General features: G+C 42.1%; 2 protein-coding genes across 5 annotated transcripts in view; one reads left to right on the top strand and one right to left on the bottom strand.

Annotated features, from left to right (window-relative positions):
- The window catches only part of mcamb (melanoma cell adhesion molecule b), a 30,354-nt gene extending 29,759 nt beyond the window's left edge, over positions 1–595 (bottom strand). For 2 of the 4 annotated variants that reach the window (XM_079165871.1, XM_079165870.1), the window contains exon 1: positions 272–594. In XM_079165871.1, the coding sequence (XP_079021997.1) occupies positions 272–335 (64 nt within the window). In that variant the 5' untranslated portion in view covers positions 336–594. Of the gene's footprint in view, positions 1–271 lie in introns of all 4 variants that reach the window. The other 2 variants (XM_079165869.1, XM_079165872.1) reach the window with 2 other exon arrangements.
- A 9,733-nt stretch (positions 596–10,328) lies between these two features.
- On the top strand, positions 10,329–13,674 carry rnf26 (ring finger protein 26). Its single transcript, XM_079166562.1, has one exon. It carries the CDS (start codon positions 10,585–10,587, stop codon positions 11,935–11,937), a length of 1,353 nt encoding a protein of 450 aa, XP_079022688.1. The 5' UTR covers positions 10,329–10,584; the 3' UTR covers positions 11,938–13,674.
- The last annotated feature ends 4,318 nt before the right edge of the window (positions 13,675–17,992 follow it).

The raw sequence follows: 17,992 nt of genomic DNA on the forward strand, positions 1-17,992 counted from the left end.
ACAGGGACAGGGTGGTATCAGCACGACCTTGGACCTCTTTAGCTGCCAAACAGCTGGGTCGTGCAAAGTGTTCTCGTGCAAGATAAAAACCATCACACTCATCGCAGTTCTATAATCCCTACTTTCATGACAAACTTCTTCTAAGTTACTTTCTCTCTCGGGTTGTTTTACACACGTCTACCTGTGTTGTGTCTGTCTGAAACAACAACAGTGCAAACCCTCATGTTGCACGGATCGAGCAGCGCCTATCAAACATGTCTCGGGCACTCACCTCCCCAGGTGCGAAAGAGGGCCAGGAGTCCGACGAGCAGAAAGGCGGTGTTCCGTGCAGCCATGGTTGTTGGTCGGCACTGCAGCGGTCCTTGCTGGGGTGTGTGTGTGTGTGTGTGTGTGTGTGTGTGTATAGAGGCAGTCTGACAGGGGACCGGTGCTCCTGGAGAACTGTATGAAAGAAGCGGCGGTGCAGCGCGGGGAGGCAGATGATGCACGAGGGGTGCAGACAGGAGGTCCTGCCGCTGTAAAAAATGTCCGTCTGTACGAGTCACTCACGCGCACAGTAGGTCTCAAATGACGTTTTCTTCCCGACACATTATTTGCTTTAAACAACTCGGTGTCCGTTCTTTTGTAGCGTATTTATTCGGATGAATAGACTAAGAAGAGAGTTCAGAGCCCGAGTTTAAATTAATGACTGATGCTGATATTTTGTGCAGTGTGCAAAAAAAAGGAGGAACTTGAGTGGGAGCAGCAGGAGGGCGGAGGTCTGGACCAAAATACAGTATGAAGATTTACAGCTTCTCTAACCAGACTCCAACGTAATACATTTCCCCACATTGAATATGATAACTTGTGTTTTGTCAACACAAACCATGACTGTTGAAAACTTTTTTTTTTTGGGTGTGAATTATGGCGTCACTCCTCTTTTGCATAATTGGGCTCCAACTTTCAGCATGCAGAGCATTATGGTAGTTTATAGCCCTTCAACAAGTGTGTGTGCTTGTTGACCTCGTTCTAATGATTTAATGACTATATCAGGACTGCTGGATGCAATGGGGTGTTGGGCAAGATCAACATGAGACAGGATATGAGCTTTTGTGGAGCTGAGCCTAGTGGATGAGGAGTAAACATAACTCCATGCTCCATGGTGAACTGATGCAGCTCCAAAGCATCTTTAGCCACCAAGTCATTACCGGTCACACAGGTGAAATACTTTACACTTTGTGACTGAGCAGGGCACCTAAAATCTCAATACACAAACATGTTCTGATAGTTTTCATGCACATATTACATGCATGGTCCAAATAGTGAATACATATGATAGATGATGGATATTTTTCTTTTATTCAGCAGCATATCAAGATGCAGCTCCGGAAGTTATTTTAGTTTTAAACAGTCCGGACAACGATCTCAATCAGCGTCTTACGAGCAATTGGGTTCTACAAGAACACATATTTAAAGTTTTGGTAATTTTTACAGGAGAGATTTGTGTATTTTGTTGTATTTCTTTCTCCCTGCTTTGCTCACTGGTGTGAAGTGGTGGTTGGGCTGAGCTGGATAAGGGTGATGTCATACATATTTCCGTGCACCCATCAGCATTTAGGTACATCTCAATCTAAATGTGATGAAAGCTGTGGAGTTGCTATTGAGTTTTTTAATCAATAATACCATATGTTTTTATTTTTCAAATTTCTAACTGTGATCATTGATTATTTAGTCATAAATCTAATGGTGAACTGGAGATCTGACACAAAGCTGTCTGAGAGTTTAACACAAGAAGAACAAATCAGCTCACTCACTACACTTGCAACATATCAGTACGCACCACTCTGACTGAATTTTGATCTCCATCAATAACTGTTTCAAAGATAATATTTATTAACATCAAGCCCCTTATAAAACCTGTGAATATAACTCCCTCTTGGTGCTAGATGCCAAGCTCAATATGGACATAATAAGGGAGTTGAATCCGACTGACTCCCTAAACAAACCACGTAGAAACATGGTGCCTGCCAGAGGACATCATATCATTTACATGACGTTGAACTGCACTTTGGTTGCAACCCTAAGCGTTATTTTGACTATCGGGGTTTGGATAACTGTAGTGTTTGCCAAACTGTAAGATAGAAATGAAAACAAATTCTCCAGAGGGCCAGAGGGCTGCCGGAAAATGTCACAAGACACTGTGCTGTTGACACTCTGGTCAGAGATCCAGGTCGTTTTGGCTTGCTTGGTGTAAGTCAACATCATTTTTAGTCTGCTGCCTAAGCCTGCCAGAGAGTGCAGAGTATCTCAGTGTGCATATACAGCGTAACCTCTCAGTAAATCAATGACAGTAGATTTTAGATGAGTAAAACAACCAAATGGGTTAATGATAGCTAAAGCGCAATTTACAAAATCTGATACAGTATAAATATTTGAGAGTATCAAAGTTTCATGACGTTATTTTGACCAATATTTGTTTGTTTTTTCATGAGCACAGTGTTCAAGCAAAAAACGTTTGATAAAGATCCCCTAAATTTGGTTATTTAAGAATTATAACAAAAATATGTGATGAGCGGGACATTTTACAGTTGGAAAACAAGTACGTCATAATACTGTTCCTAAATGACCTCACACATATCTTCAACATTTCTCTCATGCAATTTCTTGCTATGTATCTATCGGCCGACATATAGACATAATGTATCTGTGATAAGCTCAATTTGTCTCAAAAATCTGCTTTGATGTTATATTTTAAAATCATAAGGCTTTACTAAACAGAACTAGAGACAATTTAAACAGACACAAAAACCAAAGACACTGCAAACGAAACAAAAAAAGTGTCTTTAATTAGTCTTTGATGATTTTGAAATGTCAATGAACTGTGCAGATCAAACATATATTTTTGAGGGTAGTTAGTATTAAATACACTCTTCAGCTTAATCCTGGTATTTGGCACAGCCCATTATTGCCTGAGCGGGCCAATGTGTGATACAAACAATGCAACACTTCCCCAAACTTTGCACAGACGGTGATAAAACCTCAAACTGTCGGTACAGTTTAGAAAAATTCTTTAATCTCAGGATTATTTGATCCTGTGTGAACTATTACAGCCTGTGCAGCTGGAGACAGATCAAAGAATTGGGGGGGGGGGGGGGCGTGTCATGTACACTGATCTCTGTAACCTTCACTGCTGGAAAACAGCACCGTCTGCCATCTGATCTGACTGTTCCTGCCAAGTGGACTGCCTGGGAGTGCAGGTCACAGCCGCATAGGAAGGAGCAGGCAATGCTACCAAACTCACTGCTGAGAAAGAGTCCACAGTGGAGACGAGGTCTGCTTCTTATAACAGTGCACAAACAGCTGGACAGCGACAGTCCTCAGAGGAGGAAAACGTTTTTCCTGCAGAGGGATGGAGCAGTTGTGGTTGGTTTTGTCTGAGCTTTTTCCACATGGTTGTGGTTTTAAATGCCTGGAAAAGACTCATTTACTTTATTGGCTTCTTTTAATTCTGGTTGGATCAGGACATTTGGTCAAGGCCATTATCATGTTTCAAGAATATTACCTGTCTGTTTATCATAAAATTGGGACTGCCGTGTTCTCAGCCTTTTCACTGCTATTTCAAGTGGTGTTTTTAGAAATCCTTTTTATTTATTTTTTATTTGGTGGCGCCCAAATAATGAGGCCATGAGAGCACTTTGGGCAACTTTTTTCACGTGCTTTTCTCTGCCAAACGCTTGCGCTGTCAATGTGAAAGCCCTCTGTGTGAGATAGAGAGGTCTGGGGAGATGCAGATGTTTTAACACAGCAAAGCTTGATGTTTGCATTCAACAATTCATATTTACTTATTTATTAAAGACACGAGAAATCTAACTCTCTGCAAGGAAGCAAATAAGCATATTTCCCTAAATGTAGACTTATTCCTTCTAAGGCCAACTGTTTTCTTATAATGGTCTCCCTTCAGTTTTTTATTTTTGGGAAATAAAACAGAAAGAGAGGCAGAAAGACAGTCTGCTTCTACGGGTGCTTTTAGTCGAAACATCCTCTGTTCACCAGATATCCCGAGTGTTCTGTTTTTCCTTCCATCCTAAAGCTATTAGAGGTGGATGTTGGTGGAGATACGAACACTGTCGCTCTGTTTTGGTGGAAATATGAGGCCAATCCTGAGGACACACCATTTCTCTCTCTTTCTACTGTGAAGTAGTTTTAATTGGGTCTAGTGTTGTTGGAAAATCAACACAACATCCTCTCTGTATTGCTGCCACAAAGAGGGAACTATTGTAATTGTTTGACCCCTAACATGCTTTACATGTAAACATGAGAGAAATGTCATGTTATTCAATGAAGTTCCTGCAAAATATGCATTATAAGTTGTACAGTATGTCTAAAAAAACAACAGAGGCCAGTCACTGCATGCGTTTTAAAAAAAAAAGAGATTATATATGAATGCAAATAGGGTGTAAAAAGGGTGTAAACCATCATGTTGATGCTTTCATTTCCTTTGTGGTGAAGCACAATCCTTATGTAGCGATAGCAGAGTACTAGCTGTTCTCAAAACAACTACATTGTTCAGCTACTCTGCGTCAGTGAATTATGACCAAATCTTCAAGGCTGCTATGTGACTTGGGCGCGGCACAAAATGCAAGAGCCTATAAGTTAAATTATAAAATGTGTCTAAATCATTCTCTTAAAATCCCAAGTGGACAATTTGCAAGAATGTCCCCCTTTCACCCTTTATTTAATATGATACATCCTGGACAGGGCGCTTGGGAATATGAGAGGGCAATGGTTTTGGGAATAGAAGCAAGAAAAGCAGCAGTCCCTCCCCCACAGAGTTCCCAGGGACCGCAAAGCCCTGAAACATGTTTTCAGAGCATGTTTCAAAATCTAACACAATCTCTAACCTGTTTTTCTCTTCATGGTTAAATTAGATTATCAGTTGCACATGTGAGTAATTTGAAAACAAGTATCTCCTTTATCTGTGAGGGGTATTCACACTCGATTGCACTTGGCTCCTGGAATAGTTTAACATTTTGGGAAATAAGCTTATTTGCTTTCTTGGCGAGAGTTAGATGAGAATATGGATACCACTCTCAAGACGGCCAGCAGCTGGTGAGCTTAGCTGAGAGGCAAGTAGCTAGTCTGACATTGTTGAAAGGTAACAATATCCACCTACCAGCTCCTCTAAAGCCCACGTATTAACATATTATATGTCTTCATCTGATCCAAGTTTTATAGGAAGTTATTTTTGGGACTTCCTGCGTTGCTAATAGTAGCGAGCAGGTCATTTCATCATCAACCTGCCAGTGATGACAGGTGTAGCTTTGTGCGACTGTATGTTTTGCATGTATAAATGTGACAAATTGCATCGTGGGATTGTTATCAGAAAGTGGTGTAAGCTGCTTCGGAGCGGATTTATTTAACTTTTGGACAGAGCTCGGCTAGCGTTCCCTCTGCTTCCTGTCTTTATGTGAAGCTGATCTAACAACCTGATGGCTGAAAGTGAAGAGAATGATATTCATCTTCTCATCTGGCCCTCGGCAAGAAAGTGAACACACATGGTTCCCAAACTATTTCCTGAGAGAAAATTAGCAGTCCAGCCCATCAGATAATCAACTTTATCTCTACTGGGAGTATTCACTCATTGTTACCCCTGAACTTGGCTCCTTTAAGATTTCCACTCCTGCTGCAGTGACTTGAGCGTCCTGACCATGCACCTCTGAGCGTGCCATTCCTTTGTGATTGATGATTACAGACGTCTGTTTATCTCACCAGGGCTCACAGCGCTGTGCTCATGGGCTGAGGAAATTCTTTAGGAAGGAAAGGGAGGAAAAGATGTCATTCTTTCCGAGCCGCTGAGACCGGACCCGAGAGCAAGCTGTTTTCGGGGGGTGGTCTGCCCGGCATGAGAGGCGGCTATTGTCTGAGTTACTCCAGAGGACGGGGGGGCTTTCGAGCGTGCACTGGTATGGTGAGGGGGTGAGGGGGGGGGGGAGTGGGAGAGAAATTTGAATTTCTGCTAAACTCCGTCACAACAAGAAGGGATTGTGACAAAGAGACACTTTGATATCTTCATGGGACAAGAATTGAACATTGCTTCTCCCTGGTGATTATATTTAATAGGGGGCATTCATCATAGTAGATCCACCCACTGGCATGTTTCTTCAGTGTTTCAGCCTGAGAAGAGCTTGGTATTAAGAAGAAGAGAAAACGAAGATGAATAAAAGAGTTTAATGACTTCAGTTTAGTAATGCAACTTGTTTTCGTTGTTTGGAGCAATATATAGCTTTAGAAAAATGAGGATTAAAGAGTCACTGAAGACCTCTCTGTCTAGAATTCACTTGAAATAAATCTGCCATCGTTGGGTGATGATTTCAACCTTTTTCAATTAGAAACTATGAATTTCCAAGGGATGATTGTTTGGATGATGAAACATTAAATAATAAGGCTGAATCAAAATCAAGACAAGATTTTGTGAAAAAAGACACATGATTTGCCTTTGAAACTATTTCACTTTTTTTTGAGAAATAGACTTTGAGGACTTTATCAGTAGTTTAATGACTTTAATTAATGAGTTAATTAATCTTTTTTCAGTTATTAAAAAGAAAAACTAAACACTGGATGATTACAGCTTCACACATGTAAATAGTCCCCCTCAGTTTCAAATTAAAGCTGAAAATATTTGTGATTTAATTGATTAGTTGAAGAAAATTATTTTTGGTGATTCATTCATTGTTTCAGTACAGTTTTTTCAAATTAAAAAGCCAAATGTTCAATCATTCCAGTGGCTCACTTGTGAGAATAAATTGTGTTTCTTTGTCAAATAACACAGTTAAGAAAATATTTGGGGGTTCTAGACAGACTTTTGGGGATATTTTATATAAAAAAGACTAATCGAGTAAGTGAGAAAATAACCAGGTTTATTTACAATGAAAACAATTGTTTGCTGCAGTCATATTGTAAATTGTTATAGTTTACGTTTTGGTCAAGTTTTTGGCTGTTTGCAATTTTAGACATCACTGTTAGCTATTTATGGTTGAGTTTGAATTGAATTCTTCCAGAAATAATGAGTCATGAAGCAGGAAGCTGCTACTTCAGCCTGCAGACTCACGAACATCCTGCAGATGCACAGACAAGGTCCTGAGAAGACAACTCACAGAACAGGAATGTCACGCTGAGGGACCTCCATGGTCTTAGTCATCCTATTCATATCTTTCTGAGTCACATCAGTAAAATCATCACTCTGTCTTTTTCTGAAATCAGTCTTTTGTCCCAGTAATTTACCACCTTTTTTCAGACTTCCATCCTTCCCTTGTTCGTCTGCTCAGCGTGTAATGAAGGCAGCGGGTTCGAGGCGGAGGGTTTCTGAGGAATGCAGGGTCCTGCTCTGGGTCTCGAACCAGTCTGCACTCCAGTGACTTCTACTGTTTGGAGTTTGTGTTTTCCCAGAGAAGCTTCTGGTCTGCCGCCTTCCTAAAATATATCTAAAACACTCACACAGATGTAGTCTGAAAGTAAATTTATGTGAGGCGGTTGTACTGGCTGGCAGCCAAAGTCATCATTGAATCAGATGATCCGAACTCTACATCCCAAAATGAACCCACGAAGTCTGGGAACACAACACAAAACTTTAAGCCACGGCCACAATGACAGATTATCAAGACTGTGGGGAGACTGGTCTGCGCAAAATAATGGTTCGGTCACTATGTACAGTGGGCAATGTGTTGGAGTTTACTTCCAACCATTAGAAGACATCTTGTTCTATTAAACATTATTCATTTATATAACTGTAATCTGGAGAAATCTGAACATCATCCCCACAGGAACTTTACCTTGGCGGTGTGGAGGAGCCATTAAAGGAATAGTTTGACAAATTTTGGGAAATGTTCTTATTCAATTTCTAGCCAAGAGTTAGATGAAAAGATTGAAACCACTATATGATCTAATTATGAACCTTTACAGCCAACAGCCAGCCAGTTATATTAGCACAAAGAAAATGGGCGGACAGAGTCACCAGCACCTCTAAATCTCACTAATTAAGATGTTATATCTCATTCGGGTTTTTTTATCATTTCAACATAATCCATGTTTTTGCCAAATATCAGCAGTAATATCATTTTTTTTTCCTGCAAAGTAAGTCTTTTAATAGTGTGATAACTGATATTTATAAACACAAGCCAGTTGTTCTCTAAAAAAAAGAGCTTGAAACTGTACGAGTTGTGATTACTCTCAATTTTCTCAAAAGACGAGTTGTTGCTGAGGAATGAAGGAGCGGACAAAGAGGTGGAAGGGCAGGTCTGATGCTGAAGTTTCTTTAAAGGGTGGAAGTGACTCAGCGGGTGAGAGGCCTAATTGCCGTAAATCAGTCATCCGCGGGCCCTCAGCTCCTTGTAGGAAGGGCGTCAAAGGGTTGGTTTGTCTTGCGCTTTCCGTTTCATCCTGTGCAAGCTTCTTTTGTTTCCCAAGTGTGTACAATTTAGTTCTGCCCTTTATTTTTCTTTTGATTATTTGCATTCTATAGTAAACATCTCAGAGGAGACAGCTTCCAGGACTTAGTTTACGATATAATTCAGGGTTTGTCATCATTGACAAATGGCCAATTGCTGTCTAAGCTGGAGTGGTACTCTCAGGTTGCTGCTACTTCTGCTGATGGAGTGAATGTGAACGCAAGCACCATGGAGACTGCTAATAAATCTGGAAGATACACACTTTGAGTCAGCTGTGGATGTTGTTGTGTGTGCCAACAAAAAGTTAAGAGGAACCGATTACCGTGGTTCTATTAAATAGCCTCCATCATTGTTGTGAGAGGCCTCCTTCCTAAAAATGGATTTCTATGACATTGGATACCTATGCAGAAACTCTTGAGTTAAAAGTAGACAAGAAAATGTGGATACTTAGGAAGGCTGCAGACAGTTTCAGATGAAAGCCTTTGTAACCTCTCGTCATTTACAGAGGAAGGAATCGGTTGAACCAGAAAACAAACAGAGGAAACTGACGACTGGCCTGCTGAAGGGCCACGCGGAAGGTTAGTGACCATAAAAGGAGCAGGACAAGAAGCCAGAGACAAAGAAATGCATAAGACCTTTTATAGCTTCTTGCATTGCTCCTACATATCCCTGTTGTATCATTAAATGCTTAAACAAATGCAGTTTGCCAAGTGTCCAAAGAACAGGATTTCCCATGATCGTAATCAGACAGAGTTTCCCTTTGCTAGTGTTGAACAGCTCAGATGGGGAGGATGAGGCACAGGGCAAGGAAGGAAATAATGTTGATATTGTTCAGGATTATAAAGCTTTTGTGGTTCATTGTCATTAAAGTGGCTGAGGTAATGGGAGAGTATGGCTCAACAAGTCACATTGTGTTAATGTGAGTTAAACGAGTTTGGAAAACTGGAAAACCCTGGTGATGGCATGAAAGGTCACAATGCTAAAAATTGGCTGCAATCAATTTCATCACTTCTCTCTCTCACACACACACACACACACACACACACACACACACACACACACATACACACAGTTTCTAAGAACAAAAAAAGGTTTACATTCTTCTTTATTTTATAAATAATTCTGGGGGAGAAGTACTACATTTAAAAATATTTGAGACCCATAAACAAACAATAATACAAAAATGAAAAAGAGAGAGCTCATTCAAATGAACTGAACATAATTAAACTGCTTTACAGGAGAGAGCGAGAGAGAGAGAGAGAGAGAGAGAGAGAGAGAGAGAGAGAGAGAGAGAGTCCATTTCATGATCATATAAATTTGTTTTTCTCAGGTATTTCTTTTATATTTTGCTCTCTTTTTCCATTGTAATGGTGTTTATTATTATCGCTCTTATTGTCTGTCTTATTTTATCAATGAATAATATAAAAATGAGGATTCAAATTTGTATATTTAGATTAGTGGATATCATATTTTAACAGTTATTATTCTCATGTAGCCTATACGTTTACGTTATTTTTGTTTAATTTATATCATAGTATATTTATATCGTATTTTATTCTATATTTACATTTTATACTATATTTTATAAAAACGTTTCAACTCCTTAACGGTTCTGTGACGTATAGGATATTGGGCAATCTCACCGGAAGTAACTGGAGAGGTCAGCAGCTGCGACCAAAACAAATATGGCGGCCACAGTAACGACGGTAAACACATCGACGCTTTTTGTGTGCTCTCTCCATCTCTCTTGATTTTGCCTGTGAACTTTACATACAACACGTGTTGTAAACTGTCCATTTAACTAGTCAAATGTGTTTTGGACCATGTTTTGAACGTAGAGCCAAAACGAAACCCGGAAAACAAGCGGAAGTGTCCGCCTCTCGTTTGAAACTAAACATCCGCCACGATAACGCGTGTGTTTACTATGTTAGCTCGTCGCTTTAGCCGAACAAATACGAGGAAAATATGAAGATTAACTGCATCGTCCACTCAACGGAACGATTCACCGTGTGCTGCCCCGCCTGGCACGAAGGACACCGTGATGTAGCGTCAGCTAGCGTCTGAGGATCTCGCCCTGAGCAAAGTAAACAAGACATGGACTTTGCCGTGGAGACAACCTGAGAGCACCGAGAGGTTAACATCGAGTTACAGACACACTACCATGGGTTTGGTGAACTTTGTAGTCGCCACTGTAGGAAAATGCCTGGACGCCGTCTGCTTACTGCTGGACCTGAATTTCCTCATCGTCCACAGCGTGGTGCGGACGATCCTCCTGGTGATCACCTTCATAACCAGCCTCCCCACCCTTCTCCTCAACTCGGTGGTGGAGTTGGGCAACTTAGCCCTCTTTTGCCTGATGTCCATGGCAGAGGCGACGTCCAACGTAGCCCACGGTACCGTCACCATGCTGGGGAGCGTGGTACTGGCTCTGGAGGGGCTGCTGGAGAGCCTGAAGATGGTGGGTTACCTGTCCATGCACGTCCTGCTTCGTGGGAAGGAGCACCTGTGTCGAGGTCTGCTGTCCGTGCTGGAGGGCTGCGGCATCGCTGTCAGCCTGGTGGTCTACTTCACCAACACCGTGGTCAACTTTGCACTCATCGCCACCCAGAACGTGTACACGGTGGTGGCCAGCGTGTGGCAGACGGTCTCCAGCCCGCTGCAGACTGTGCTGGAGCTCGCGCTGACCTCCTTCACCTTTCTGTACAGCAGCCTGGTTGGGACTTCGGCCTTCCTGTGGTCGCCCTGTAAGCTGATGTTGGACGTTTTGGTCTCGCTTGTTCATATGTTTGTCAGCATCTTCATACTAAACATCTACGGTCTCCTGCTCACTGTTACTATCGCTCTAACCACCACCGCCTACCTGAACCCAGAGCTGACCAGACAGGCAGCTGTGCGAGTTGGAGATTACATAAACTTTTTCCCTGCCCTGCACAGACTTAATCTGGCTTACAACCACCTCGCCTCAGCCTTGCAGAGCGCCCCACATTTTTTCCGTGGTGCCACGCAGCGCCTGCGACGAATAGTCCTTCACCTCTGCCTGCTAGAGAGAGGGCTCTGGCAGAAGCTGTCTCGACTCAGCAGCCAGCTGGGTTTAGCTCTGAGGACACAGCTCAGCAGGGACAACGACAACCGCAGAGTGCGCGGCGATGGAGACCCCAGAGAGGAGAGGCGGGACCCGCCGGATGGAAGAGCGGGAGACGGAGCACACCAGGAGCTGCTGGACTTGGTTTTCCCGTCATCGAGCATAGACAGACCGCTGAAGAAGCAATCGTCTTCAGGCAAAGGCGGTAAACCTCTACCTGCTGAGAATCTGCTGACTCTGCTGAAGGAGCAGGAGGACAGGAAGAAGTGTGTGATCTGTCAGGACTGCACCAAGACGGTGGTGCTGCTGCCATGCAGGCACCTCTGCTTGTGTAGAGACTGTACGAACATCCTGTTGAGGCAGCCCATATATCAACAGAACTGCCCGCTCTGTCGGCACATGATCCTCAACACCATGGACGTGTATTTATGAGAGACCGACAGAAGGGGATCTGTGGGCGGCGGACTACGTGGAACAGCCTGTCGGTGTCTCGACTTCAAGTTGTACCACCACTGACATTCTGGTGTATGCCTTTTTGCTTTTACTAGTTTGTGTTAAAGGATAAGTCTGGTAACTCTGTACATTTGTCTTGCGGTCAACAAATCCCATGATGAGCCCAAAAGTAACAACACGTTAGTCTGTCTGTTAATACTTGACGGGGGCACTATTTCATATTTGAAGATGTAAACGTCTCACAAATGTTGCTCTAAAAAGTGTTACTCAAACAGTGCAAACTGGTGTAAATGGGAAGGTTTTGACTGCACTGACAAGTCTTGCTAATACCGTCGATCTATTGTTGATGCCGAATTTATTGATGATCTATAATAGAGAACATTATCAAACTTATCTTTTAAAAATTTGGTTTCAAAACTGTGCACAATGCTAAAGAAAACGCATACTGTGTCCCAATTCCATATGACAATCAACCACTATATTCACGATGTACTATATATTTATGTTTATAGTAAACAGTTTTTTGCATATAAAGTAATCAACATACTTATGTATTACTGTTTCAACTAAGGGAATAGGAAGTAACATAATACTCGCATTGTCGGATGTTAATCAAACTAATATACAAGAACGGCTTCATCACCCTCCACACAGCTGGGAACAGCTCCTGCACGTCCTTTGTGCATTGCATTGTGGGAGAGAATAGTGTTTCTGTCACCTGTGAACACACAACACACTCAGATTCCGCTTAGAGTAAGCTTGCGCTGTGGACTTGGGACACGGCTACAGTCAGTTTTGGCACAGAGAGTGCACCTGTTTAGATACTCCGGTATTGCCACGTTGAGTCTCAGGTCTTGTTGCCATTCTAACCTGCCAGTGCCGCCACCCCCCCACCCCCTCCCGATGCTGAAATGTCGACCACCGCTCATGTCTTAAGAAATGTTGTGCTTTCAGCGGGCCAAGCTGTGAAGAAGATAAAACTAAACACTGTGCTTTATTGCATTGAGTATACGACTGATTCCTCGCGCGCTGTATGAATGAATGCTGTGCGTGTAACATTTAGAAACACTTCTGTACATGACGACCACTACTCACAGAGCCACTTAAAGAAGGTTCTCTGTATTTTAAGGAAAGTGTATTTTTCCGGTCAGGCCTGATAGAATACAGCTTTGTTCCAGTCATTTGTTCTATTGATAGAGCTTATTCCAGTCACCACTAACACATAATCCATAGCAGGTTTTCCCTTTCCGTCATTTTAATCAAACATAGATTTCTGTTGTATAAGAGGACCATAACCTAATACGGCTTTACAACTTAATTTGCTTCTTTTTTTATTTTTTCATTTGTTGCCGTCGAAAGTGAAGTGTTGATATTGATTGGTGTTTAGAGTTTACAGGGCAGAGTTGTGAGTCAGATCCATCAAACACCCTTTTTTTTTTTTTTACCTAAAATAATTTGTATGATTTGACCAATTACTGACAATACAAGAGGCTGCAGGCATTATCGACTATTCCTAAAATGCCAATGGCATTCCTAGTTTAAGATTTGCAGTGGACTGAAAACAGCTCACGTGACCATCATCTCTTGTTACCTGCAGGTTGTGTGACACGATGTGGGACGATGTGATTTGAATACATGAATGTAACTTGTGTTTTTTTTTAAAATACTATGACTGCCACATAATGGCAAGTTTTCTGTTTATAATAAAACAACGACTGAAACTCTTTGTGATCTTTATTAGTCCATCGTGTAATAAACCATGAGGAAACACATCCAGTGCAAAAGCAGATTTATTAAGCATGCAACTAAGTTATTTTCATTATCTATTTATCTACAGCTTATGTCCTTGATTGTTTCATAATTTCTAGTCTCAAGAATGTCTGCAAATAGCAAAAGGTGCTGATAACTCAAATCTAAAGATATTCAGCCTACTATCATAGAAGAGTAAGGAATTAGAATTATGAAGTATGAAACACAAAATTGCAAAATGGCAAAGATTGCCAACCAGAGGAATGTAAGCCCCAGGGTCACATAGAAAGACAGTGGAGTAGCTCAGCTGATTTAAGAAAAATTCAAATTGTGATGTGTTAAAGGAGCAAAAAAAACAAACACACAAGTAGGATCACAAAGTGGTCCTTGGCTGATCTTGGGAATATTTATTGTCCCGATAACCACTCCACCACCAGCTACACCGAGCCCACTATGTGAGTCTAATGAGTGGCAGTGTGCTGCAGGGTGAACACAGTGAGGCCTTCATGCCTCATTGGACCCAGGTGGGTCCCAAGCTGCTGATTGTGCTGCCTTCAGGTGCAGCTCAGAACAAACAGAGCAGGCATCACAAAGGCATTTTTTTTTTTACCCCAGAGGAAATTTCCAATGTCACATGAGGGAACAGGTGTAAATGATAACATTAACGATGGCTGAATTCCATTTAGCTGCTGCAGTTTCAGTGTCCTGGTGTTGTTCATGCTGACTCACTGTGACGCTGTTGCGACTCAATGGGACTTGAAAAAAACGGAGCGATCGTTAATGTCATTAGTAACACCTGTGCTTTTTCTACTATGACAAGCTGTAAAAATAAAAAAGGCTTGTGCAGTAATCAGTAGGGATGTATAGCAGAGCAGAGAACCACGTTTCCATCTTACATTCCGACCTACATAGTTTACTAACGCTCACATATTTTAAGCTTTGTCCGTCTGTATCGTTTACCAAATTTGGTTTTCCTCATGAGGCCCACACAGACTGCTTTATGCCCCCGGGACTCACATATGAAGAGGGGGATGCAGATTTTTTACAACTGAAGTACAGTGGGGAGTATTTCTACGTGGGCTGGACACACAAGATTATAGATTACTTTCACTTGTCAACGCTGTTTTTGAAACCAGAGAGAATGAAACCGTTGAGAACTTTCATGTTTAGATAAAGGGAGTGTTTTTGGGGGCTGCAGTAGGGTTGCAGGGTTTGAGGAGTGGGCCCCTAATGGTCACATGGGACCTCATCCACCACCATATGACAATTCATCAGAGCCTTGTGGTTTACAACTTTATTCACGTTCCCAATGTTGTCTCTAAAAATATCTGCAGCTTCATACCGGACATCTGCTACGATAAAAGAATGCATGAACTGACATTAATCTGCAATGTATTTATATTTAGGGTATTTTTTACAATAATACAATTATTTATGTGTGATGTTCTTAATTAATTTGTGTCTGGACATCACATTGGCATCTTGATTGATCCTCTAATTTAACGGCACGGACGTCACGTGTGACTCAGCGGGAGACATGAAATCGTATCGTCTTTGTAACTGAGAGGTGTGCTCAGGCTTCAGCTGGACGATCACAAATGAAACGGTCTTGTGAGAGACCAGAAAAACAAATCCAGGAGTTGTTTATTGTCTCCTGACCCTTGAGCCCAGCCTAAGCAGTGTTTACGTGTTAGTTGTAAGTGAGAGTGGCGTTAACAGTGGAGAGGAAGTTTAATGTCAGGGGAAGAGCAGGGAGGGGTAAACCGAGGAGAGCTTTATACTCCGGGGATTCGACCTCTTCCTTTTGACCCTGGTGGTCCTGGCCGAGAGCAGTGTGGGAAAATGTCAGACTCTAGTGCACTCTTCCCTGCCTCACTCAGGCTCTATTTTTTTCTGTTTATAATTACTGTCTCCGTCTCTTACCCTGACTCTTCATTTCTCCATCGTGTCTAAACTGTGTGCTTTAATCTTGGTGTCTTAACGAGTGGGAAACCAGAGGAGTTCAAGCCATCGCAACAGTGAGCATGTACCCTGCCAAACGAAGATGGTCACCAGCTACAAACAGCAGGTCAACCCTGACCTGTGACCTCCCTTTGGGGGCCACTGTGGCTCAGCAGGGTCGTCCTTCAATCAGATGATCGTTGGTCCGATCCCCCGCTAGGCCATGTCAATGTGTCCTTGGGCAACAAGACACTTAACCCTAAATTGCTCCCGTAGCTGTGCATACGGTGTGTGCATGTTGTATGAATGTAACATAGTCCTAATGGGCAGGTGGCGCCTTGCATGGTAGCCCCTGTCATCACTGTATGAATGGGTGTGAATGGGTGAAGGATGACATGTAGTGTTAAAGCAGGTCGGAAGACTAGAAAAGTGCTCTACAAGTACAGTCCATTTACCATGGGTTTAAGTTTGTGGTTTGCCTGAAATAAGGCCTGTGGTTGTTAACAATTGCTTTAATGAAACTACTAAACGTCATCACGTCAACGCTAGTTCGCCTTTAGCTCCGTGGTGGTGGAGTGAAGTCATGTGACCGTGGTGTAGTTCCTTTATAGCCTGACGTTAGCTCTTTACTTCTTTACTTCACGCTTCAGAAATCCTAAAAGTGGTGTTCATTTCTGAAGATGATCTTGCTGAAGTATCATAAGCGCTTGTTTGCCACAGAGTTTATTTTCTGCAAGTTCAAGAAGGACCAAAGTTTCATACATAGAGGATAAAATCTTGAGCTTCACAAAAGGTGAGAGAAGACAGAATAGAGAGGAAACGGTGCCGTTGAGTTAAGATGGAAAACAAGAGTTTGCCAGCGACGTGAAGAGATAAAGAGGAGACAGACAGGCAGCTCATTAGTGCTGGCCTCCACCCAACTCTGACTCCACTGTAATTAAGAGGTTTGTTGTAAGTAATCCAGATAATCCTGACAGTCTTGAATAAATGCACTGGGTGATGAATAGGCCACATGGAGATTAAAGCTGGATGATAGCCATCAGGTCAGAGGGCTCATTGTAGGAAGCCCTCCGTGCTACTTGAACTTTCACCTTCTTCGACCGAGAGAGACTATATGCAGTAAAACAGGCCATCGAAGCATCCCGAACACCCTGAATATCTGATTCAATAAATACTCTCAGAAGACTGAACCGAACATCTTTTCATTTTGGAAATCTTCTCAGAGAGTACCTTACAAATGAAATATGGTTTCCTGGTTTTGAAAGTCATAGCTGTCTCCTCAGTGGCTGTATATCAAGTTATTCATACTACACCAATCAAGCACAGCCACACATCATAAAGTCACCTCGGGTCTCACAGACTGTTGATACAGATGGTTGGAGTGATCAGTCCTCCGTAATGTGATCAGTCCTCCATAATGTGAAGCACAAATTGATGCTACGTGATACTTCCCTATGCAGATGTTCCTACAGGCAACGTTTTAGCTGCTGAACAGTGATCCGCCACTGACCCCTGCTGGACAAAGCAGCACCTCCAACTACAGATGAGCCATCTCAACCAAATGACTGAGAATAATGGAGCATATTTACTCTAGACTTTAGCTGTATGACTCCCTGTGTTTATCAGGAATATTTGGTCTTTGTCTCCAAAAGAGTTATTTAGGTGAGACGGTCAAAACTACTAACACTAGTGTGTTTCCGCCAGTAGCCAATTAGCATAGCTTAGCACAAAGACTGGCAATAGAGGGAAACAGCCTGACTCTGTCCAAAGGTGACAAAACCTCTAAAACTTACCAATTAACACTGTAAATCTCATTTGTTTGAGATATATAAAAAGCAATGTGTAAAAACAAACAAATGTGTGTGTTCTGGACTATTTGCTCTATCCACTGGTTGCCTGTCAACCTGATGGAAATGTCTAAATATTCAGAGTAACAATGTGTACTTTGGGGTAGAAATGTTGAAGTATTTCTTTAAAGCAGTCTTTTGGGCATGATGTAAGGATATAACATGCCCCAAAAATATAATATGAACTTAAATAAAATGAGAAATGAATAGAGTTTGCAGACACTTTGGCGGCTTGTCAAACATATCTTACAGTAGGTGACCTATAGTGCATGTGGTCTATCGCAGCGTCTCACCATATCAACTACATGGTATCTGCATTAAGGATTTATATGTCAAACGCCTGCCTTTCCTTCACCACAGACACCAACCACAAACCAACGTCAACCAATGAGAGCTCAGTAGTTCAGGGATTGATGTCACTGCTTGGCCATCAGCTTCACACAGAGCGATTTACAGGCTGTGAACTAATGGGAAATACTGGCTGACGCCAGGAGAAG

This window comes from Pholis gunnellus, assembly GCF_910591455.1.
Source record: "Pholis gunnellus genome assembly, chromosome: 9".
In the NCBI taxonomy this organism is placed as follows: Eukaryota; Metazoa; Chordata; class Actinopteri; order Perciformes; family Pholidae; genus Pholis; species Pholis gunnellus.